The sequence below is a fragment of the Schistocerca nitens genome, chromosome 7 (assembly GCF_023898315.1).
Source record: "Schistocerca nitens isolate TAMUIC-IGC-003100 chromosome 7, iqSchNite1.1, whole genome shotgun sequence".
NCBI lineage: Eukaryota > Metazoa > Arthropoda > Insecta > Orthoptera > Acrididae > Schistocerca > Schistocerca nitens.
The window spans coordinates 225106399-225133002 of record NC_064620.1 but is presented as its reverse complement, the minus strand read 5'-3'; the positions used below and the strand labels follow the sequence as shown (position 1 = coordinate 225133002).

Sequence of the window (26604 nt, the reverse complement as noted above, 5' to 3'; positions counted from 1 at the left end):
TTCTTTATATTTTCAATACCCCAGGTTGCATTCTTTCACTTGCAATAACTGGAAATTAGATGGTTTACCTCTTCTATCATAATAAAAGAAGTATGGCACAGTAATAATTATTTTTGCACATGTTACAATATGGAAATTGGCAACAGGGTTGGTCATTCTGTCTGACCTATCTTAGCATGCTTTGGTACTGTAGAAAGTGCTTTTTGAGAGTGGGGTAACTCATATTCCACAGTTTACATTATGAGTTTTCCTCCTTTATAACATACGATCTCTAAGTACAATTGTAAAGGCTACAGACTTCCCACTAAGTATCTAAGAAACTAATTTGTTGCCCTCTTAATCACAAATACCATACAGTTAGATACAAGTGTATGCTTCCATAATTAGCCTTTAGTAAAACATTTTCTGGCTCCATGGTATTAACCAATGTTCTGCCCACTGTCAACAGTGGTTGAAAAGCAGTCAGTATTACAACACAATGACAGTCAAACACCCAGAAAAGTGTTATTGAAAAACGAATAAGCTATAAATAGTTCCACATTTTCAAGAGCTTTTATGTGTGATAAGATTTAGAGAATATGATATGTGAATAAATGAAATTTCCCCTGTCTAGCTACCAGTTCATAAAGCTTCTTCTTGGTCCAACTGAAGAAGGAAACTGTAACAATCTTTAATACTCCCGCATTCTTTCTTTTTCAATAATGTCTAGATGAGTTGAATGCACACCTGTGTCTCACCACTACATCATCTAAAATAGAATACAAAACATTCTTTTTTTCTTATTATTTTAACATCCTTTCACAACCACATTAATTTTGTCTAGTATGGATGAAATATACTACAAATGAAATAGTATTAGATGGTGCCTTAATTTCTTATTGCTGTTCATTCATTGATTCATTCACGGAGTCCAGTAGATCTCTTTCTGAAAGAGAACCTCCATGGACGTGAAATAAGTCAAGGTCTACATTAAGAAAGTTAAGTAGCTAGAAGCTAGATGAAATTACATTAATAATTCCAATTATTGTCGAACTACTATAAACGACTTGCGGTTACTTGAACTAAATTTAGCACAGTAAAATAATTAGGAAAGACGCTACTTTGAAAAAGTTGTTGTGTCCTCAAGTTATTTCAAATAGTTGTTATTTATTACCTACATAGTATTGCTAGCTAAATAAATATATATTTATCATGGGGCATCAGAAATGAGACCTGTTTACAAAGCACGTTACCGAGCGAGGTGGCGCAGTGGTTAGCACACTGGGCTCGCATTCGGGAAGACGACGGTTCAATCCCGCGTCCGGCCATCCTTATTTACGTTTTCCGTGATTTCCCTAAATCGCTCTAGGCAAATGCCGGGATGGTTCCTTTGAAAGGGCATGGCCGACTTTCTTCCCTTATCCGATGAGACCGATGACCTCGCAGTTTGGTTGGTTGGTTGGTTGTTTTGGGGAGGAGACCAGACAGCGAGGTCATCGGTCTCATCGTATTAGGGAAGGACGGGGAAGGAAGTCGGCCGTGCCCTTTGAAAGGAACCATCCCGGCATTTGCCTGGAGCGATTTAGGGAAATCACGGAAAACCTAAATCAGGATGGCCGGACGCGGGATTGAACCGTCGTCCTCCCGAATGCGAGTCCAGTGTCTAACCACTGCGCCACCTCGCTCGGTCGCAGTTTGGTCTCTTCCCCCTAAAAACCCAACAAAGCACGTTACCACTTTTCACGTTGAGAACAGGAATCTTCGATATTCAAATCTAAAAGGTGTTTCCATAATAATGACAAAACTGTCACGGACTACAAACCTGAGATCACAGTCTCTTACGTCACTGGAAAATATGTCTATACCTCTACATTCATTGGTATGTTATACATTCTGTCCAAAACCAGTCATAAGAATCTACGCAACTTCATTTCGGATCATTTACTTTTAATACGGATGTATGCTCCGTGCAATATTCCTAACCCTGACTCATTCAAAATCTCTGAGCAGTTTCGTTGATGGGATCTATCGAACATGTTTTATAAACAGCGCTTAATGTCTAAAATGCTGCCAACTCAACTCATTAATTTTATAAGGTTTAATTACCTGAGCAACAATGGACTGTCCACGTAGAACTGGACTCTGAAGTACAACACGAGGGAGGGTCTTCCATTGCCGTCCAAACCCTGTAAAATCAGACAAATTGCAAGTAATAAATGTCATGCAACACAACACTGCTTAAAAAATAAAAGTTTCATATTTTTACAAGCGTATATATTTGGGATTCATGATCCTTCAAGGTTTTTCAAATAGGTACTAAACCTTCACATAGGAAATCGTTTTTAATTAAATCAGAAAAATTTATGACCAACGACTGGCGTACGTCTACTGCAGGAACGTACAACGGAAGTCAAAAAAACGGATTTTTTTCGAATTGTGTTAAACTGCCAGAAGAACTTGCATATCACACTACACCAAATAAGCAAAGAATCTGGAGGGAAGGTATAATTCACGCTGTACCATCCATCATTGGTCTGGAACGTTATTTCATTGTCACTTCTGATTTTTCTTATTGTCAAACATGCTTCTACATCTTCTTTAAAGAACTACGGTCTAAATATCGTTATTATTAATTGCAGATTAAGTTCGAAATGAATCGCTCGAAATACAACAACAGAAACATTATCACGCATTCCGAAGATTTCTGTTGCTTGGAATCGGTCGTGGAGTAACAGTAATTAGCTGTAATGTGCAAAGAGGTCGGTTTGGTAGAGATGAGGACGGCTTGCTGGTTTAGCGAGTATACAGCCCGAGAGCACTGCAATCAACGGCTACGCTAATTAATTTCAGAGACGGCCGTGACCTTCTAGCGCGCAAGCCTCAGCCGGATGCCAGAACGTTCCGAGCATTGCTCAACATGCGCGGCATTTTCAGAGTTTTAGTTTTGTAATACCGGTACATCAAGTTACAGCAAAGAGATAGAAATTCATTCTAATGATACGTCTGCGCCACAGCTATGATTTTGTAACTTCCATTAAAACAATAGCTTCAAGAAAGAACTTAGCAATGAAGCGAACAACGAAATATTCTTGCCTTCTTTCTCCAGCGGGAGAATAACGGAACAGTTACAAGACGCTTTTGTCATTCATTTGTTGCAATTGCTGTAAAATATGTTTTGTAAAGAAGCTTGACTTCGCTGTTAAGTCAAACGTATCGATGGGCTCATTAGTGAAAAGCTTTAAGAGGTATTTCCTGTAGACAAAGGAGACAATTTTCTACAACTATTATGGCTGAAGATTAGACCGTATCAGGCACGTCCTCGAAGTACTTTTGAGTCAAAAAGTGTTTTGTGGCCGCAGTCAGATGCAAGTGATTCAATTTGATCGCATTTTGGTGGCTCTTCAATATCGCTGTTTTTTTTATTCAACAATCAATAATTTAGCTTCATAAAGCCTTTCCATAACAGAAAAATCCGAGATGGTTAAAGGGAATTATGAAAATAAAGGTTCTGTTAGTTCTGTTTTAAATGTTTTTGTTCCAGTCTTTGATCACAACATCAATTCTTTCGACGATGACCGGTTTCAATCAGTAATGACCATCCTCAGATCTTTTCTACACCATGTCCTGAGGATGGTCATCACTGACTGAAATCGGCCATGGTCGAAAGAACTGATATTGTGATCAAAGACTGGAATAAAAAACACTTGACAGTATTGGATCACTGTTCATATACGTGACTATGTCGCAGCTGGTGAATTCTGTTTTAAAACCCTCCTGAAACACTGCAAATGAACTTAATTTAGGGTCACAATATTTCGAGTCGAGTTAGGGTTTCCTGGTCATGTTCGACCAATTACTCTATACACCAGCCCGGCCTTCGTTAGGCTTTTTATCGATGAAGTTGAGAACTCACAATTAAGGCCTCTTTCAAACTAACGACATACGCGTCAGGTATGCGAAATTACTGAAATTGGCAGAAGTGGGCTTAAATGAGAAATGTCAATACTTAAAAACATATTATTGTTATTTCTTTGTGAGTCTAACTGAAATGACCAAAGTTACTGACTACTCGTTTTCCGTCCTAGAAGAATAGATGCTTGTTTATTTAGTTAAATGAATAACTTTTAGTTTATTTTGACACAATACTAACAGAGCAGAGTGAGCAATTAAGAAGACTAGGTACTCAACTGATATGAGAATTGCTACGATATTATTGCTGTTAGTGTTTTTTAGTTGAAGCATCTTTAAGGTTGATCTCGCAAAAAACTGACTGTCACTGATTATTAATATACGATTGAAAATACCCAATTCTCCCTATTTGCCCGGCTAAATACGAGGGTTGTCCAGAAAGTAAGTTCCGATCGGTCGCTAAATGGAAACCACAGTGAAAATCAGAAACATTTTATTTGCAAGAGTTAGATACACTTTCCAGATACTACTCTCCATAGTCGCCGCTCCGATTTAAGACATTTGTCGGAGCGTTATACCATCGTCATAGAAGGCAGCCGCCTGTGCTTCCCGATAATTCTCTACGCTGGTCTACAGCGTGTAGCCTGCGCCCAAGTGTTGTGTTCGCATCCAGCGTTTCATGTGAACAGAGATGATACTCAGGGCGAGCCAATTAGGGTTGTGTTGTGGGTGATCGAACACTTCCCATCGAAAAGGCTGCAGGAGCGTCTTCACAGCGCCTGCATAGTGCGGCCGAGAACTGCCACGAAGAAGGAAGTGCGTGGCAGTTGTGTTAGGTGGGCTGCATTCATTAAGGCGAAGCCTCTCAGTGGGCCCTCCTACTTGGCTGGAGACATCGTTGTTCTAGGCACCTTTACTGGCTCACAGTGCGCTCACAACTGAAAAGATATTGATGCGATCGACGGTCATACTAGAGACAATACCCAGCACATCTGTGAGAATCTTCATCGGGTTTTCACCACTTTTTGGACTACCCTCGTACAACGTCCATTTTTAGACGTGATAACCCTAAGTGGGGTATCAGATCAGTCCTCTTTCTACTTCTGCTAAATGAGACGAATGGGGAATCATTTTAGCGACGATTGTTGTAGCCCAGAGCCTGGGAGCGGACATCTTGGAAACGGCGAAGCTGGTCAGCTGTTCTGGTGCTACTGTCGTGAGCAAGTGTGGAAAGTGGGTGAAGCATTCTGAAACCACGAGTAGGCGACAAGGAGTTGGATGTCCATATCTGACCACAGAACATGGGAATCGGTAGCTCGCCCGCTCTCTAAAGCAGAGTAGGCGGCGATTTGCGGCAGATCTGACGTCAGAGTACAGTGCTGGAGCAGGTACAAGTGTTTTGGAGCACACAGATCAGCTCATAGTGATGAACATGGTGTTCCGCAGCAGAGGACACCTGCATGTTCCCATACTGACCCAACAACACCGTCACTTACGATTACAGTGGGCACGGGGTCTCCGAGATTGGACCGCGGATCAATGGAATCGTGTCACCTGGTCGCACGAATACCGTTTCTGTTATACCAGGTCGATGGTCGTGTACAGATACGCTGTCACCCAGGCGAACGGCTTGCCGAAACGTGCAGCACACCGAGGACGCAAGATGGTGGGAGCAGTATTATGTTATGGCGTACACTCACACGGGCTACCGTGGGACCTGCGTTAGCAATCGAAGGCACCGTGACAGCATGGACTATGTGAACATGACTAGGGACACCTGTAACCCCTTACGCTCGATGTCACCCGCAACAGCTATAACCCATATTCCAGCAGGATAGCTGGCCGCGTCACAAGGCCAGACTCGTGCTGCAATGGCTTGAGAAGCGTTATAGCGCACTCACGTTGCTGTCTTGACCGTAAATTGGCTTATCTGAAACTCAAATGGGACGCTATCGGGTGTCAACTCCGCGCCCACAAACCAACTGCCCATAAATTACAGGAAGTGTTTGAGCAAAGCGTAGACATATGGTGCCAAAACCACTGGAAACCTATCACGTACTTATCAAATCCATTGCATGTAGAGTCACTGCTGAACTGCGTTCCAGATGTGGACCAACATGCTTTTAATTAGGTGGTCATAATGTTTTGGCTCATAGTGTATATTCCTCTGAACGAGCATTCATTTCTCTTAATATTCTCTTTGCGGTCCATACGCGAAATGTACAGGGTGTCCGAAAAGACTTTCCCTGATTACATAAATTGATAACTCAGGCTAGAAGTAAGATACAAATATGAAACTTGTGTCGAATTGTTTACTACTATCAAAGTTTTTTTCTGTTTTAGGTTCGCAGTACGTAAGTAGTGGATAAGGTGCAGTGCCCAAGAAGACATGTTAACCAATCAGGAGAAGGCGCAGTGTGTCCTGTGGTACCATGAGACACGATCACCAACCACTGTGCAGAGACACTTCCAGACAACATTTGGAAGGAATCCACCTGATGTCAAGAGCATTAAAGCCTGGTATGAGAAGTTCAAGAACACAGGATCGGTTGCTGACCTTCCGAGGTCTGGTCGACCAAGGCAGTCTTTTCTGTGAAGTCCGAAGAATTCGGTGCACAGGGCCTTACGTGAATTACAGATGCCAAAAATCTCTCTCCATGACGTTTTACACAAACGTTTATTGTTTCGTGCATACAAAGTGCAAATCGTTCAGGCATTGCTGCCCAATGACAGTACACATCGATATGACTTTGCGGTTGAAATGCTATCACGTATTGAGGACGATGATGGTATCGCCGACGAATTGCCTTTTCCGACGAAGCGACCTTTTTTGTCAGTGGAGTAGTGAATCGCCATAATGTGCGCATTTGGGGTTCACAACCCCGTGGCGAGGTCATGGAGTGCACCAGAGGCAGTCCAAAGGTGAATGTTTGGTGCGCACTATTGCACGATCGAACTATCGGGCCATTCTTCTTCGCTGAGGCTACCATCACATCTGCAGTGTATCTGGACATGTTGCAACTGTATGCTGTTCCTCAGCTGCTTCAGTATCACCCCGATGTCTTGTTTCAGCAAGACGGTGCACCACCTCATTGGGGTTTGGACGTCTGTGCGTATCTCGATATGACCTTTCCTGGGCGATGGATTGGTCGTGATGGGCCAACGGTTTGGCCTCCACGCTCTCCTGACATAACCCCATTAGTCTTCTTTTTATGGGGTTATGTCAAGGACGAGGTCTACCGAACACATGTACCAGATCTTGACACCCTGCGGCAACGGATAACCGCAGTCGTTGAATCGATCCCTCCAGTGATGTTGGCTAATGTGTGGACGGAAATTGAATATCGCCTAGATGTGCTACGTGCTACCAAGGGCGCTCATGTTGAAGTTTACTGTCGTGTGAAAGAATTATAAACAATCAGACACCAGTTTCATATTTGTATCTTACTTCTAGCCTGAGTTATCAAAAAATTGTTCAAATGGCTCTGAGCACTATGGGACTCAACTGCTGTGGTCATCAGTCCCCTAGAACTTAGAACTACTTAAACCTAACTAACCTAAGGACATCACACACATCCATGCCCGAGGCAGGATTCGAACCTGCGACCGTAGCAGTCGCACGGTTCCGGACTGCGCGCCTAGAACCGCGAGACCACCGCGGCCGGCTCCTGAGTTATCAATTTATGTAATCAGGGAAAGACTTTTCGGACACCCTGTATGTTGGTGCCACCAGAGTCGTTCTTCATTCAGCCTGAAATGCCAGTTCTATTTGGATCACACATATGCTATACGCAGTCTATTTCACAGATGATCCTCGCTTTCCTAAAATTCTCCCAAAAAACCGAAGTCCACCATTCGCCTTCTCTGCTACCGACCTTACATGGTTTCCATTCCACATCGCCTAGCATCACTAAGTTTAGATAATTAGTCGAAGTGACTCTGTCAAGCACCACAATACTAATACTACATTCGAACACACCAGGATTGTTTGTGCTACTCATCTGCACTAACTTACATTTTTCTGCATTTAGAGTTGGCTGCCATTCACCACACCACTAGAAATTTTGTCTAACAATAGGTCATCTTGTATTCTACTAAAGTCACTCAACGAAGACAGCCTCCTGTACAACATATCATCACAAAACAATCGTAAATTTTTGCCGGCCCGTCCGTCAGAATAATAGCGCTCCTATCTCACTTCCCTAGAGTACTCCTGACGATACATCTAGCTCTGATTAACATTCGCCGTCGAGGACAACGTACTAGGTTCTATTACTTAAGCAGTCTTCGAGCTACTCACAAACCCGGGAACCTACTGCGTATGCTCGTGCCTAGTTAGGCCAGTATTACACTATCGAATTTCTTTGTCAAACTTCATATGTCAAATATTTATATCAAAGAAGTTTCATGGTGTAATAAGACACTTTGTCAAATCCCGTCTGTCGTCAAATAAATTTGATCAAATCTAGGGCCTCGCTGTAGATTTGATCATAAAAGTACCTTGTCTTCTGTTCACTGCAATGTGACATGTTACCACGTGGAGCGCTAGCATCAGTGCAACGTTCTGTCATCTGTAGTTTGTTTATAAACATGGCTAGTAAATACAATTGGTGTGTACCATCAACTACAAAATTAATAGAGACTTATGAAGCTGATGAGACGCTTTACAACGTGAGGCATCCTGAATACGAAAATAGATTAAGAAGATTGCGGAGGTCATTAGCCGTGAGATACGGTTTTCGGACACAAAATGTAATTGATTTGTTTATAAAATAAAAATAGTTCTTAATGCACATAGAGTGTATTAAACATTTAAGTGAGTATTGTGCTTTGTGATATGAGGATACACTTCACTGAGCACATACTGAAATGTATGCTGTACGACTTGACGTCCTCCACTATAAGCTCACGTTACAAGTTTTGTTGAATGCTTTTATCATCTCGTCGTAAAACCCACGGCTTCACCCAGGTACGTTTCCTTTTTTTCCCGCTTCTCTTCCACGTGTGCACACAGTGCAATTGTGGTACATGCAACTGCTGTGGTTTCAAGTTGTTGTTGTCACCCATCTTGAACGTTGATGAAAAATATGATGACAGTATAATACCCCTTTTTAGCGCCACGTCAAAGATCTTTGTCAAATAAATTTGACGAATATTTGATCAAATCTTTGACAAAGAAATTTGATAGTGTAATACCGGCATTAACAATGTGCACTGGGGCACGTGTCAAACCCTTTTCGGAAAACTAGGAACAAACAATCTGTCTGTTGCTCTTCATTCATTGTTCGCAGGATATCATGTGAGAAAGGGGCACGAGCGTTGCTTCCTATATCCATCCTAATTCTAGAACAAAAGCTTTTTCTTCTCTAGCAAATTTATTATATTAGAACCGAAAATACGTTCAAGAAATCTGCAGCAAACCGATGTTAAGCATATCGATCCGTAATTTTGCGGTTCCATTCTTTTGCCCTTCTTATACAGGGTGAACATTAATAAAACCGACAAACTGCAGGGACGGATTTCTGACTTGAAATGGAGAAAGAAAGGTCGTACGGACATGCGTCCGGAAATGGACGGTGTGCGTGCAACGGCAACAAATCGCCCTGGAACACAGTACAGAGTTGCAGCGTCACAACAGATGTTGGTACTGCATGGTACTTCAGCCGATAAGAATAGTTGCGGTTGCCATGCAGGATACACATAATCGTTCTTTGGCTTACACCATGTGGCGGCCAACTTGCCTGGAGCTTGTACTAGGATTACCTCAATATCCTTAGAACTCGCTCCTCCAAATGCACAGTCCGCCGCTTCCCTGATCATTCGTCTGTCTGAAAGGACCCATGATCACACAAACGCCAAAAAGGGCTTGAGTTGCGTGATGTGGTGGATGTCTGAGGGTATTTTGTTTTGGTACAGCCGTGCTGCCTCTCGACCGTTTCCATTTGCTTGTCCGTACACAAACACCATCTCGGCTTGTTCCCGACATGAGTAACGGGCCATTCTGCTGCCTTACAGTACGCTGGGCCAATCACACAGCCAGAAACATGCAAGGAACACACGGCATGTGGTTAGAGGAACTGACATTCGTCAGCGCCATCTACCGAGGCAACGATGCATTTCCGGACACATGTTCTCAGGACCTTTTTTCCTCCATTTTCAGTCATGAATCCGACCCTGCAGTTTGTCGGTGTTATTAATGTTCACCCCGTATACAGGAGTGCCCTGCACTTTCTTCCAGTCACTTGGGACTTCGCACTGGACGAGAGATTCGCGATAAATGCAAGCCAAGTAAGGGACAAATGCCGTAGAGCGCTCTTTGTAAAACCGAAATGGTATTTCATCCGAAACTAGCGACTTATTTGTTTTCAACCTTTTCAGTTGCTTCTTTACGCCAGGAACCCCTGTTACTACACTACTGGCCATTAAAATTGCTACACCACGAAGATGACGTGCTACAGACGCGAAATTTAACCCAGGAAGAAGATGCTGTGATATGCAAATGCGTACAATCACGTTTCCGACTTTGATAAAGATCGGATTGTAGCATATCGCGATTGCGGTTTATCGTGTCGCGACATTGCTGCTCGCGATGGTCGAGATCCAATGGCTGTTAACAAAATATGGAATCGGTAGGTTCAGGAGGGTAATACGGAACGCCGTGATGGGTCCAACGGCCTCGTATCACAAGCAGTCGAGATGACAGGCATCTTATCCGCATGGCTGTGATGGATCGTGCAGCCACGTCTCGATCCCTGAGTCAATAGATGGGGACGTTTGCAAGACAACAACCATCTGCACAAACAGTTCGACGACGTTTGCAGCAGCATGGACTATCAGCTCGGAGACCATGGCTGCGGTTACCTTTGACGCTGCATCACAGATAGGAGCGCCTGCAATGGTGTACTCAACGACGAACCTGGGTTCACGAATGACAAAACGTAATTTTTTCGGATGAATGGCGGATTCTATTTACAGCATAATGATGGTCGCATCCGTGTTTGGCGACATCGCGGTGAACGCACATTGGAAGCGTGTATTCGTCATCGCCATACTGGCGTATCACCCGGCGTGATGGTAGGGGTGCCATTGGTTACACGTCTGGGTCACCTCTTGTTCGCATTGACGGCACTTTGAACAGTGGGCGTAACATTTCAGATGTGTTACGACCCGTGGCTCTACCCTTCATTCGATCCCTGCGATACCCTACATTTCAGCAGGATAATGCACGATGTACGGGCCTTTCTGGATACAGAAAATGTTCGACTGCTGCTCTGGCCAGCACAGTCTCCAGATCTCTCACCAATTGAAAACGTCTAGTCAATGGTGCCCGAGCAACTGGCTCGTCACAATACGCCAGTCACTACTTTTGATGAACTGTGGTATCGTGTTGAAGCTGCATGGGCAGCTGTACCTGTACACGCCATCCAAGCTCTGTTTGACTCAATGCCCAGGCGTATCAAGGCCGTTATTACGGCCAGAGGTGGTTGTTCTGGTTACTGATTTCTCAGTATCTATGCACCCAAATTGCGTGAAAATGTAATCACATGTAAGTTCTAGTATAATATATTTGTCCAATGAATACCCGTTTATCATCAGCATTCTTCTTGGTGTAGCAATTTTAATGGTCGGTAGTGTATGTGCTCCATACAGAGTCTGTGCGATAGTCAAAGTTAAACACGTAATTTCTTTCTCAGGATGGAGTGTGTTCGAAGATGGGCGTAAGTCGGAGTTAGTTGCACGGACGGCGGATCAGTCGGGCCGCGTTCAGCAAAACAGCGCCGGCCTCGCCCGCTTCGCTATCTCGGCAAGCACCGCGCGCACTCTACTCTAAGTGGCCGTCGCTAATTGATTGCGCGTTCGCAGGCGGGGGGCCTACCATTCAAGCATTGTTCAGCCTGCTTGAAAGGGGTCGGACCTGCTGGCGACTGCGCCCACCCACCTTCACACTCGCGGTGGGCTAATCTGTAACCACTCTGGTAAGCACAACTCATAATAACAGCCTGCTGCCTTTTCTAATACTCTACACACTTAGATGTCAAATAAAGCAGTTCGACGTGGCATGAACTAAACAAATCGTTGTAAGTCCCCTGTGGAGATATTGAGCCACGTTGCTTCTATTTCAAATAGCAAGACATTTCCAGGGATAGGACAGGACTCCGACCATAAAGTTTTGGCTATGAACTGCAGATTAAAACTGAGTAAATACTACAGAGGTAGTAAATTAAGAAGATGACAACGTGATAAGTTGAAAGAACCAGCAATTGTTGAGAGTGTCAAAGGGAACATTAGGCAACGACTGGCTGAAACAAGTGTGAACATAACGTAAGACGAACGGGTAGCCTTGAGGATGAAACACTGCCGGCAGCAGAGGATAAAATACGCAAATGATAAGGCCTAAAAGAAATCCTGGGATAACGCAAGAGTTATAGCATATAACTGAGGGATAGAAAAAACGTAAGAATGCAGCAAATCAAGAAAGCAAATGCGAATATAGACGCCTGAGAAATGAGATTGACAGAAAGTGCAAAATGGCTGTGCAGCTAGACAAGCAATGTAAGGAGCAGTCTGGTCACTGTATCTACACTATCTCATCAAAAGTATCCGGACACCCTTACATTATGCGAAATCCAGCACTAGATATCACGAGAGGCGAACGTGCCAGTATAAAAGGAGGCGTGGAATATTATGTTGTCAACAAAGAAGCAGTGACAGCTGAATGGAATGTTCAGGAGAGGCCCTGACTTCGAGTGTGGACTAGTCATTGGACGTCACCGGAGTAACAAACCCGTCAGGGATGTTTCAACCCTTCTACAGATGACCAGGTCGACGTTTGATGAAGTGATGGTGAAGTGCTAACGCGTAGGAACAACTATAGCTAAACCAATACCAGGAAAATCTCATGTGCTGACGGACAGGGACCGTCCAACATTGCGGAGGGTGTAGCAAATCGCGTGAGACCAGCGGAATTAATCACTTGTGAGTTCCAACGTGCTACAAGCGGTCCAGTTGGCACAATGACTGTGCGTACGGAGTTAAAAAGAATGGGCTGCAATAGGCGAACTGTTCGTCATAACCTACACATTTCTGTAGTCATCACTAAGCGACGCTTGAGGTTGAGTAAAGATCGACGCGGTTGGACAGTGTGTGACTGGGAACGAGTGATCTGGAGTGATGAATCACGCTATACTTGCGGCAATCCGACGGAAAGGTTTTAGTTTAGCGAATTCCTGGAGAACATTTCTTAACATCACGTTAAGCGCCTGCACCGAGGAACGAAAGAGGTGATGTTGCGGTATAGGGGTGTTTTTAGCGGTTAAGGCATCATCCCATTATTGTCGTTAAGAAAACGCTAAATGCGGGAGGACATGAATACATTTTACAGCATCATGTTAGTTTAGCGAATTCCTGGAGAACGTTTCTTAACATCACGTTAAGTGCCTGCACCGAGGAACGAAAGAGGTGATGTTGCGGTATAGGGGTGTTTTTAGCGGTTAAGGCATCATCCCATTATTGTCGTTAAGAAAACGCTAAATGCGGGAGGACATGAATACATTTTACAGCATCATGTACTGCGTGCAGTAGAGAAGGAGTTCGGAGACGTTTGTTGTTTGTATCAGCTTTCGAAATATGGTGCTACAGAAGTTGAAGATTAGAAGGGTAGTTCACATAACTAATGAGGAGGTACTGAACGGAATTGAGAAGAGGAATTTGTGGCACAAGTTGATTACAAGAAGGAATCGGTTGGTATGTTCTGAGGCATCGAGGGATAACCAACCTAGTACTGGAGGGAAGCGTGGGGGCTAAAAACCGTAGATGGAGACCAAGAGATGAATACACTACGCTGATTCAGAAGAATGTAGGTTGCAATAGTTACTCGGAGACGAAGAAGCTTGCACAAGATAGAGTAGCATGGAGAGCTGCATCAAAACAGTCTCTGGACTGAAGACCACAACAACAACAAATGTGCTCAAATGTGTGTGAATTCCTAAGGGACCAAACATCTTAGGTCGTCGGTCCCTAGACTTACACACTACTTAAACTAACTTAAACTAATCTATGCTAAGAACAATACACACACGCATGCCCGAGGGAGAACTCGAACCTCCGGCGGAAGGGGCCGTACAATCCGCGATATGACGCCTCAAAATCGCGCGTCCACTCCGCGCGGCCAACAACAACAACAGCAACAGCATAACAGTGCACCCTCTCATAAAGCAGAATCATATGTGAGGCAATGGTTTTTGGACGATAACATTCCTGAAACGGACTGACCTGCTCAGAGTCCATAACAAGAGAGAAGAAATCTGCAATGGCTGAAAAAATGTCTTCAAAATCCATCTCAAAGCTGGACGCGAAAAATTATCAGACATGGAAATTCCAGATAAATGCAATCTAAATTTTCGATGTTGTAATTAGTACTCGAGGTCAACCTAACGAAGACGACAATGCTGGCTTGAAAGCATGGACAAAAGAAAATGCAAAAGGTATGTTTCTGATTTCCACATCAGTAGACGATAGGCAAATGTAAAGTCTGTTGGTTTGTGAGACAGCCCACGTAATGTGGAACAAGTTGAGATCAATATATCAGCGATGGTCAGAAGCTAGCAAACTAACAATAACTCAATGTTTTCATGAATATCGGATGAATGCAAATGATCCTATAGTTGCACATGTAGCTAAAGTAGAAAATCTAGCATCACAACTCAGAAATGTTGGAAAAAAGGTTTCAGACGTAACTGTAATGGCGAAAGTCATTGCCTCATTACCATCAAAATATAATGCATTTGAAACAGCCTGGGACAGTGTGCCAGCTAGTCAACAAAACGTGGAAACTTTAATGGATTGTCTCATCAAAGAATAGTCCTAGTTGAATATAAGTGATGAAGAAATTGGTGCATTTGCAGTGATGTCCATCAACAGACAAAAGGAAAAATCAAGATATCCTGATAAAACCAAAAGTTCACAAGAACGAAAATCAAGATCAGATGTCGAGTGGTTTTACTGCAAGAAGTGTGGTCATATAGTCATCCAGTGGAATACGTATGGACTGTGTCAGAACGTCGACTTCGCTCTAGACTGCAGCGTCCAAACTCGTTACCTTCTATGGTTTCTGTTCTTGAGGAAAAATAGACTGCTATTTCCTCCACAGACTTTGAGACACCCTGTTGGAAGCGTCCCCAGTAGAATTCATGCCATCATAAAGGGGAAGGGGACATAGTATTTATGTCCACCAATTGGTGTCTGGATATTTTTGATTCACATAGTGGATTGTGTATTCGAATTAACTACACGCTGGTAACAATTAATTGCAGTTGTGCCGCTGGAGAGTAGTGTCTATTATATAAAATGTTTTGCCTTACTGTACTTATGTTCTTCGAATTTAACCGATACGTAAGATGCAAGGCGTGAAAATTACGGTCTCGTGGGTTAGCACTTCCTTCAATTAATTATTTCACGGAGCAAAATATTAATTATTTCACGTGATTTATCACCTAACGACTTCGTTTTGTTCCCTTACGTAGAAAGAAAAAAGTGTGAACAGCTATTTTCGCCACCTGAAGAAACTGTTGAATCCGTCAAAACCATGTTTTGAAGCACCAACATCACGATGAAAAAAAAAAGTGTATAAATTTTCAAGATAATTGCTTTGAGAAACAATAACATAATTCGTGTCAAAATAATGGTTTTTTTTCTGTTTATGTAAAAACTTAAATAAGAAGGCAGCTGCAAGTGATATCCATTGTCAGCAAGTACGACGTATTCTGCCTTGTTTGCATTTATTCTCACCCTATTCTTTTAATTCCCCTAGCATATAACAAAAATAACGGCCAACACGAACGCACACCAACGCAATAAAGCTTTTAAGCAAATGCTTGCATCTGAGCGCAAGGTATCTGAGGAAGACTTGAGCCTAGCAAGGTGAAGGGTGAGCTGGTGGTACTCACGTGTCCATGTGAAGACTTCCAGTGTTTGGGCGCGTACTTGGACAGCTTGCTGTCCGGGTCCACGAACAGGAACTCGCCATCTAAAACAAAAGCAACAGTCAGCTCGGGCTCCCCATTACCGTACGCCGGTACGCTTATTGTCGTTTACTCAAATTTTATTTAACGGACGATTTGTGGTTTTCTCCACATCAAACAAATCACATTGCACAACAGTTCAGCACTCTGCAGTCCACAGCGCTTTGTGAATAAAACCGCTGTTTATTTATTACGTCGTTGTGGCTACTGTCATCGTCAGATCAAAACAGAACTCGAAAACAACTTCGTGTTAGTATCAACAAAACGCATAGCCGGGCGTCAACGGCCAAGTTTTTCGCGGCACGTTCATTCTGGTATTCCAGAAAGCCATTTTGCAGTGTCACTGAAGCATTATTTATTAAAACAGAGACTCGGTAATGTAATGAAGTGCAGAAAAAATCTATAATTAGCGGTGTCCATCCCTTCTTCTCTGATAACAAAAAATAGCACGTCTGAGCTGCGACATTTTCGTAAACAAATTGTATTGTATTCTACTGTGTCTTTATTGCTCCACTCAATCATTCAACGTACACAAGTGTACAACATGATATCGCGCAAGTCAGGTAGTTGATGATTATATAACACTGTTACACATACTATACAATGAAATGCCCTTGCGGTTATCTCCTAAAAGCTCTGGGCCAAGTTAATTCCAGATATCGATTGCAAAATTTTAACATACCTACGATTAGCGTGTCAAAATATAAGATACTTTTGAACGGGATCTGTCTGTACTAGCGATATAACTACATGAAAAATCTGTTGAGTGCTTAGAGTACCCTGTAAATGATTATACTTGTTTGCCAAATTCGCTGTTTTCTTTCACGAGTTTGTCATACAAGCATGCAGAAGTGAAAACCATCTTTGTCTAATTAAATCTCACTTTTCGAGTAGCTCTCGCAATGTGTAATTACGTCGTGAAATATTCTGATACGTGTGGGAATGGCTAACACTGCAGACAAATGAATTCTTACGTTGACTTAAGTGTGTGCTAAACTGTATTCTAGTTTCGCAAAGATTTTCTTCAGGGAAGAACGTTCAGTAGCCAGAGATATAACACGAACGGTCATTCGAAGCAAAAATGTCTAATAAACACATTACGAGCTATGAGTACTTCATTATCTTCGATACTGTGAAACAAATCTCTGCTACCGCAATATCTTTGTCTTCCATGTGTTGTTAGGAGGTAGTATGGACCAAAACAAAACAAAAAATTGACTAGTGAACATGGGGTCTAAAATGCGTACCTTACGAGCTATGAGCACTTGTTAAGTAGGAGAGATGTGTTTCCAAGTAACTAAGATAATCAAGTCTCCATAGCTCTTAGCCTACGCAAGTTTAGAGTCCATGTTTTCTGGACCTTCTTTTCTTCTTTTGGGCCATGCTGCCACCTCTAGAAACATGGAAAGCAAAGAGCTTGCAGCAGAAGAGATCTGTTTCACAGTATCGAATTTGAAGACATATGCATGGTTCTATTTTACCCCACGTTTACAATACTTTTTGCTCGAATGATCTTCCCTTCCTCGAATGACCTTTCCTTCGTTCCGTTAAGGATAAACGTCCCCCTCTGTCTGCAAGTGGTGTATACAAGATTCCGTGTGGTAACGTCTACATTGGAACTACAAAGAGAAGTGTGAATACACGGTTGAGGAACATAAAAGTCTTTGCCGACTAGGGAAAACAGACAAATCAGCCGTGGCGAACATGCTCTTCAGTCAGGTGATCACGTAGTGAAATTTTCGGAAACTGAAGTTTTATATACTATGACGAACTATTATCCACGGCTACATAGAGAAGCCATCGAAATATATAAACATGGGGATAGTTTTAACAGAAAAGAAGAAGCCATGAAACTCAGCGATATATGGACAGTGGCGCTACAGAATCGATGAGATGGTTCAAATGGCTCTGAGCACTATGGGACTTAACTGCTGTGGTCATCAGTCCCCTAGAACTTAGAACTACTTAAACCTAACTAACCTAAGGACATCACACACATCCATGCCCGAGGCAGGATTCGAACCTGCGACCGTAGCGGTCGCGCGGTTCCAGACTGTAGCGCCTAGAACCGCTCGGCCACTCCGGCCGGCAATCGATGAGAAGTTTTTATCTTTGACGTACTATGATCGATAGTTATATTTTATCCTTGACAAGGTTTATCTCTACTATCATGTGAAATCCAGACCATGCCCACTTTCCATAGTATTTAGGCCGCTATTCGACGTCCGATTCGTCAGTCGGCAAGACAGCACAACCAGGAGCACATCCGAAGATGTCTAACGCAGCCTTGGACGAAACGTCAGGGATAGAAGAGTTCCACGGACCACGGCCATACAACCCGGAAGAAATCTCAGCAACTGACAGTTGAGTCTTGGCTTTCACTGGGGCTCTCTCCCCTTGCCTCCGCCACTCCTTACCGGCTTGTTTGGATTCGGGAGTGTAGTGGTGGACCCACGTTTCGTCGCAGGTGACGATCCGACTAAAAAATGCATAGCCTTCTTTCGCAAACCTAGCTGTAAGCTTCTGACAGACCTCCAAACATCTCAACTTATGAAAAGGCGAGGGACCCATCCGGAACACGCGTTGCGGAATTGCAGGTCATTTGCGACGATCGCTTGAGTGTTCCCGTAACTTATTCCGGCCTGTTCCGCAATTCCTGATACCCTCGCCCGTCGATTGCCTTCAAAACTGTCTCGAACCGCACGAATGTTTTCGTCTGTAATGCTGGTCCGAGGAGGGCGATCGTGTAGCTGATGTTCCTCACGTTCTATTCCTTCCTAACTCTTTGTGCCGGGCAAACACACGCGTCCTTGACAATGGTTGATCACAGGATTTCCGTCGTTTGAACTCCCTCACGAGGCAGAAATTTCACAATTATGAGTTACGCAGTAGAGGGTTGCATCTGTGGCTCCGACATCGTGAGCAGTGCTGCCAACTTATTTTCGACCATGTCCCTACACGGCATGTGAAAAGTCGCTACGTAGACCTTGAAAGTCCCTACGGACGCAAAATAATTCTAGACTGAAGACCAAAGGAAAAAAATCACGTATTGGGAAATAACATTTCGACTTTATTAACAACTTTGTACACTGAACGGTTTTCAAACAAAAAAATATTCGCTGTGTTATTTGGAAAGCTTGCTGCTGTTCGTCTCTAAGCCAAGTGCGGAAATACAACATTTCGTGCTTCCTACAGCCTAATTTACACGACGACATCTTCCTACAGCCTAATTTACACGACGACATTGGGTTGCGCCACTCGTTACGTGGAATCAGTTCCACGCAAGTGGTTTCATATATGACTGTAGACACGGCGACAAAAGTATACAGTTTCGTCGCTTTGTGGGTCCCTGAGTCGTGTCTGAAATGAAAGTTTTGGGAGCTGTACGTCGCACGAGTTGTGATGGAGTTAAAGCTTGTTGCGTGGTTCGCTACATAAGAAAAAAATAAGAAACGTGTTTCGTTTCGTGACTGGATGAAGAAAAGACGTCAGCTCGGTTGCTCAGCATCCTCGCTTTTTAATTATCTTATAATGTCACCCGAACTGTTCACGTTTCTTCTAAATAGAGTTAGTTGTGCGATAAGGAATGAAGGTACTGTAATGCATGAAGCACTGTCGCCAGAACTGAAACTGCGTATCATATTGCAATCGAGGACACTCGGCATTCTATAAGATACGGTGTTAGTTAGTGATTACGCTTTTTCATTAACACCAATAATTATTAACATTAACAGTAATAATGATTAACATTAGCAACAATAATTATTCGAAGCAGGCCATATTAAGAAGAGAATGGTTTGCGAACTACTCTCTTGAAGATAGATCTGTAGAGTGGCAATATTTCAAAATTCTAACGTATGTGAGTGGTAAGCACTGCAGCGACGTTTTATATAGATGAATATTGAATAAAGAATGCAGCTTCTTGAATTTGTATAGCCTCCCCTCCTGTCAACAATATTCCTTAACAAAGAGATGGCCAACTCGAACGATGGGATTTTGGTCTTGTAGACGATAGCGTTGCCACAGCTAGAATTACACTTGCTTGTTTTTTCTTAATTCAGTTGTATATGTGCTCCTAGCTCAATAAATTTTGGCCTGCAGCTCAGATACCGTCAAACCATCTATGTTATGATCGCACATGACGGTCTCAGCGGCAGCAATGTGTTGCTTATTTTTGTAATCAGCGTCACTGATATCCCACAAATGCCTACGCAAAGCAAAGATATAAAAAAAGCGAACATTATTCCCCGTTCCCCACTTCATATTTCAGTTTGTCTACACTCTACGAACACACATAACCTCAAAACTCATGCAACTAATGTCACCGAAGTTGGAACACACCGAAAGTGTTTAGTTTCACCAACGAGTTGCGCAAACGCGCGGCGCGCATGCGCAGTGACCGGTAGCGCAGTTACCTGCAACCTAGTGTCGTCGTGTAAACTAGGCTTAAGAAAGGCGTCGACAGACGCAGCGAAATGTAGTTTTTCTTTTGGAAATGACGCATTATTTCCAGTTATTCTCCACTGGAAGAGTCTGATAAGAAAAGACTCGTTTTTGTTTGTAATTTTTTATATGTGTATTTGGGGAGCGCAGTGATATGGGCTGAGGAGGGGGGGGGGGGGGGGTGAGAAATACAAGTTTCGCATTATACAAAGAAAGGAAGTCAGCTTCCAGATGCAAATTTTTATTTCTTCAAATGGCTAGTTTCAGGGTTTCACAAAGTCCCAATCTTCAGATTATCATAATGTGAAAGCCGGAAGGTTTATTTGAAGAAGCAAAAACTTGCATCTTGCAGCTGGCATTTTTTGTGTAATGATAAAACAAAATAGGTTCAGGATAACCGCTGAAACCAGTACCACTGCCAAGACTAAAGACGTTCCGCTGCTCTAATAACTAATGCGGCTCTTGATTCTTTCCAAACGCTTGCTGTGATCGAAATTACGCACCTAACACTTTTTCATAAAAGCGCTTTGCGGAGACATTCATGCACATCTGTAGTTGTCTATTAGTCTCATTAGGTGAGGCAAATAAGAAAGTGATAGCCGTGTTTTGTAGACTTTTTTATGTTTTCACACCACCAGTTTCGAGTCCCATTGCGCATCTAGTCCAATAACGTACAGTTCGTGGTGAAGCAGTAAGCACTTGACAAAGTAGAGGTATGTCCAGAAGAAGCGGTCTTTCCTCATGCTCTGGAGCACGAGCACTAGTGCTCTGAGCACTATGGGACTCAACTGCTGTGGTCATCAGTCCCCTAACTAACCTAAGGACATCACACACATCCATGCCCGAGGCAGGATTCGAACCTGCGACCGTAGCAGTCGCACGGTTCCGGACTGCGCGCCGAGAACCGCGAGACCACCGCGGCCGGCCTAAATTTTACAGAGGGATCGGAAATCCGTCTCTGCATTTTGCAAAAAAGAGCCAAAAGTACCTACACGTAGGTACACGTTCGTACGGTTGGCAACTATGATCGTGGGTGAAGCTGTTGGAAGCGGGGATATGAGAATATTTAGCTGTAAAACATCTTGTACTTCTTTATGGTAGCTTCGTTTTTGTGCACCAATATTTCTTACATTATTAGTCTCTTTATTACTTCCTAAATCGGCAACGGAGAATAGTAGATTTAGAGTTGGAACAACATCAGTTTACAGCATTTTGAAGTATGCCTACATTGATGTTTTAAACACCTTCTTGCTTCCCACAGTTGAAGAGCAATTCAGGGATGGCGATTGCGTCTTTCAACACGATCGAGCACCTGTTCATAATGCACGGCCTGTGGCAGAGTGGTTACACAATAACATCCCTGTAATGGGCTGTCCTGCACAGAGTCCTTACCTGAAGCACACCTTCGGGATGTTTTGGAACGCCTACTTCGTGCCAGGCCTCACCGACCGACATCGATACCTCTCCTTAGTGCAGCACTCCGTGAAGAATGGGCTGCCATTCCCCAAGAAACTTTCCAGCACCTCATTGAACGTACCCCGGCGAGAGTGGAAGCTGTCATCAACGCTGGCCAACGCTAAGGGTGGGCCAACACCATATTGAATTCCAGCATTACCGATGGAGGGCACAACGAACTTGTAAATCATTTTCAGCCAGGTGTCCGGATGCTTTTGATCACATAGTGTACTAGCATCAACATCAGCCATTTGTCGTGTACTGCTGGTAGGATTGGTGGTAACTATTCCTACTACTCCAGTGTCATCTCCGGCCCAATTGTTCGTTTTGCTGAAACAACTGTCGAAGCTCTCCTGGAGTGCTTGTAGGAACTGGGGTTTACAATGATACGAGAAGTCAAGAGACCACGGAAGATCAGTGACAAAATAAGTACTACCAGAAAACAAGTTTTATGCGTATAATTGAGGTGTCGAGGTCGAGGTCCAACACAGTACTACGTTATGGCAACTGCAAGCTTCTGAGAACTTTTTGCTTTCATTATTACGGTAGCGGCGCTACCTGCTACTGCGCGTATGCCTCGTGATCCTTACCGTCTGTAGCGGCCAGCTCTCCCCACTCCTAATAGCCCCAACCAACAATAGTAGGAGCGGGAATCCGGTCGCCCAACTGTTGGAGCTGAGGAACAAAAGTCCCGTTTCCATTTCACTCACCCACGTGAACTTGCAGCGCTCCTAGTGGCCTGGCGGCGTCGCTGCATTTGCTTGAGCTGCCATTGCCGATTCGGCGCGTTGCGGCTTGAGAATGCGAGGCCGCGAGCCGCGGCGACCGGCGACATGCAAAGCTCGGCCGCGCACATAAATAATTCAGGGGGCGCCTCCCGCGCCACGCCGCGGAAAAACGGAGCTCCGCAAGATGAATGGAGCGGCGCGCCGCAAAAACTCGACCGAGTGTAGTACTCGAGAGTCGAGCAGCCGGAGCGCACGGCATGGCGTGCAGCGCTGCACTGTAGCTTCGCACCTGTCCCTCTACGCGCCAGGCCTAGAAATACAGGCGGCACGACGAGACGCGACATCCAAGCAGTATCGAGAATTTCGCGAGAGTCAGCACTCTAGACCGCTCGCGATGTGACTGGTCAAGCCGCTCTGGCCTCGCAAATGTTTCAACTTTACATCTGCCCCCAGAAGAAATGGGAGGGTGTCAATATACAGTCAAAAAGGAATTTAGAGCTTTTGAATGATATAGAAATTTACTGACAAGGGAACCTCCCCATCGCACCCCCGTCAGATTTAGTTATAAGTTGGCACAGTGGATAGGCCTTGAAAAACTGAACACAAATCAATCGAGAAAACAGGAAGAAGTTGTGTGGAACTATAAAAAAAATAAACCAAATATACAAACTGAGTAGTCCATTTGCATGATATGCAACATGAAGGAGAAGGTGGGCGCAGGAGCGCTGTGGTCTCGTGGTTAGCGTGAGCAGCTGCGGAATGAGAGGTCCTTGGTTCAAGTCTTCTCTCGTGTGAAAAATTTTAATTTTTTATTTTCAGACAATTATTATCTGTCCCTCCGTCCGTCCGATGCGAGGTAACTGCGCCGTAGTATGGGGACGCTACACGTAAACAAACATCGAAATACGCGACGTCAGTCGAGTACAGCGCACGGAAGAGAGAGTATTCCTGCTAACGAGGCTCCCTGGCTGGCAGTTGACTGTTCGCTACTTTGGACGAGAGTGCATTAAATACGTGAGATGTATTTCGTGGGCAATATGTTTTCGGTTCCCATTGGAGAGGCACGTCCTTTCGTCTACTAATCGCACGGTTTTGCGGTGCGGTCGCAAAACACAGACACTAAACTTATTACAGTGAACAGAGACGTCAATGAACGAACCGACAGATCATAACTTTGCGAAAATAAAGAAAGAAAATTTTTCACTCGAAGGAAGACTTGAACCAAGGACCTCTCGTTCCGCAGCTGCTCACGCTAACAACGAGACCACGGCGCTCCTGAGCCCACATTCTCCTTCTTGTTGCATATATTGCAAATGGACTACTCAGTTTGTATATTTTGTTTATTTTTTTGGTAGTTCCACAGAACTTCTTCCTGTTTTCTCGATTGACCTGTGTTCAGTTTATCAAGGCCTATCCACTGTGCCAACTTATAACTAAATCTGAGGGGGGTGCGATGGGGAGGTTCCCTTGTGAGATAATTTACACAGTCGGTAGATGTGTCATTTTGTAGCAGACCCCCTCAAGTTTGATTCACGTAGTGCTGTAGTACCCCATTTCGTCACCAGGAGCGCCAGCGTAGGTGCATAGTTAAAATGGCTACTTTAACTGGTATTTTGTATCCGGATATGCGTGAAAACTTGTAATTCCACAGATCAACGAAGATGACTGATATTGGATGGTTTACTGCTGGACCACCTCACTTCCTCACGTAAGTTAGAAATTTCTTCGATAATCGCTTCCCAGGCCGGTGGGTTGCCCGTGAAGGGCCAATCGCATGGCCACTTCGCTCCCAATACTTGACACCACCGGATCTCTATCTTTGAGGTCGTATTAAGGACTGTGTGTATGTTCCTCCTTTACCAAACGATTTAGCCGACCTGAAAAATCGAATCTACGCTGCAGTTGCACAATTAAGACCGGTTTGCTGCAACGAATGTAGGGAGAAATTGATTACAGGGGGGATGTTTGCCACATTACAAATGGTAAATTGCCACATCACAAATGGTAATCACATTGAACCAAAAGGACACTCTACTTGTATGTGAAACTTGAGGTTATTTGCTACAAAATGACACATCTACCGATTCTATAAGTTATCTCAATAAATTTCAGTTTCATTCCTTAGGTGGGAAGTCCTTTTTGACTCAGCCTGTAACTTTCTGCAAGTACACACCACCGACGGGTACGTAAATGACCAAGAATTGCAATTCTCTGTGACTGATAATACGGCCACCAGAGAGCATTACTGTTGTACGCGTTTTGTGTTGTTACGAGGTCTGCTAGGACATACAAGGGGCGTGAAAAGCCTGACGTTGAATGGTCACTGTGCAGGACACAGAGATCTTCAGCCCTCGTGTGAGGCACCGTAAACAACAGCTATCAGAGTTCGAAAGGGGCCACATCGCAGGTCTTCATTTGGATGGCTGGCCGAATAGTGCAGTATCGAGATTTGGGAGGCATTCGGATGTAACAGTGGCCCGATCTTGGACGGCATGGGAGATTAAGGACACTCGTACTAATCTGATCACCTCAAGGAATGATCGCCGTATTGTGCACCAAGCCATCGTACGTGAGCCCTGTGCATCTGCGTCTCCCATCCGTGAACAAGTAATGGCCTCCCTGCAACATTGTGTTACGCCGCACCATTGACCACTGTCTAGCAGCAGACGCACTTGGGAATTACCATACCGTCGTAGCTGCCGTTAACACCACAACATTAATGGCTGCGTTTGGAGTGGTGCAATTTCAGCTGTACTAACAGGTTCGTGCCTAATCACACCATCGGAAATAGTGACCTATTCAGAAATAAACAGCCAAAATATTTATGAGAAGCAAGAGTATGAATCACACTCCCTGGCAGAGTAAAACTGTGTACCGGGCTAAGACCCCGGACTCGGGGCCTTTGCCTTTCACGGCCAAGCCCTCAATAGACTGAGCTACCCAACACGACTCCCGACCCGTCCTCAGAGCTTTAGTTCCGCGCTGTGAGGAAGGGTCGTGAGTCATGCTTGGATAGCTCAGTCGATTGAGCAGTTGCCCACGAAAGGCAAAGGTTCCGAGTTCGATTCTCGGTCCAGCAAACAGTTTTAATCTGCCAGAAGGTTTGGTATCAGCGCACACTCCGCTGCAAGGTGAATGATTCGTTCTTGAGGAATGTGAGTATTATTGTTTTTCATTTCACTCGCAGCAGTTTCAGCTGTACTATTAGGTTCCTACCTAACCATATCCTCGGAATTTCCGAGGTATTCGGTGGAAAAAAGACAAGTAAAAATACAAATGTCATTGCTGGTAGTGTGACTCGCCGCAGTTTCATCTTCCGGTGTTTACTCAGACAGAAGTCATTAAAGCGCAGAAAACTCATACCTGAGAAAGTTGGCTCTTAAACGTAAACAATATCGACATACCTGTATTATATTAATAAGCAAGTCCCAGAACATGTTACTAATGCGAAAATGAAAAAAAAAACATTGCATATAGCGGGACATGAACCTACTATCTTCTACTTCGTGGCTCCATGCTTCTATTCAGTACACTACATTGAATGGTACTACTTTAATCATTGTTTTTTATCGTACATTGTTCTAAGGGCTAGTAACACCGATGTGTCATTAAATGACACTTAATTGTAACAAATCGTACTAAGAGTGACGTGTTTGCGACAAATCCTCATCTCGTGGTCGTGCTGTAGCGTTCTCGCTTCCCACGCCCGGGTTCCCGGGTTCGATTCCCGGCGGGGTCAGGGATTTTCTCTGCCTCGTGATGGCTGGGTGTTGTGTGATGTCCTTAGGTTAGTTAGGTTTAAGTAGTTCTAAGTTCTAGGGGACTGATGACCATAGATGTTAAGTCCCATAGTGCTCAGAGCCATTTGAACCATTTGAACAAATCCTCAATGCGCCGCTATCGTGAAACGCCACACCGTTATAACACGCGCCTTGTAAACTGAATAGCCACATTACTGTGGCCGCCTGTCAACAACCTGAGTAACCATCTTTCTCAGTGCGGACTGCTCCGAGACGTGTAGGACAGTCAATGGGGTTTTGGAAGGCACCGACGGGGATCTGGAGCCATGG

The 26604-nt window shown here is 44.0% G+C and overlaps 1 protein-coding gene across 1 annotated transcript in view; it reads right to left on the bottom strand.

The window, feature by feature from the left end:
- Positions 1–26604, bottom strand: part of LOC126194943 (protein expanded) — a 161630-nt gene that overhangs the window by 47746 nt on the left and 87280 nt on the right. Inside the window, exons 3-4 of the mRNA XM_049933330.1 lie at positions 15834–15913; positions 2086–2165 (exon numbers count right to left, since the gene is read on the bottom strand). Of these exons, the coding sequence (XP_049789287.1) occupies positions 2086–2165; positions 15834–15913 (160 nt within the window). The remainder of the gene's footprint in view (positions 1–2085; positions 2166–15833; positions 15914–26604) is intronic.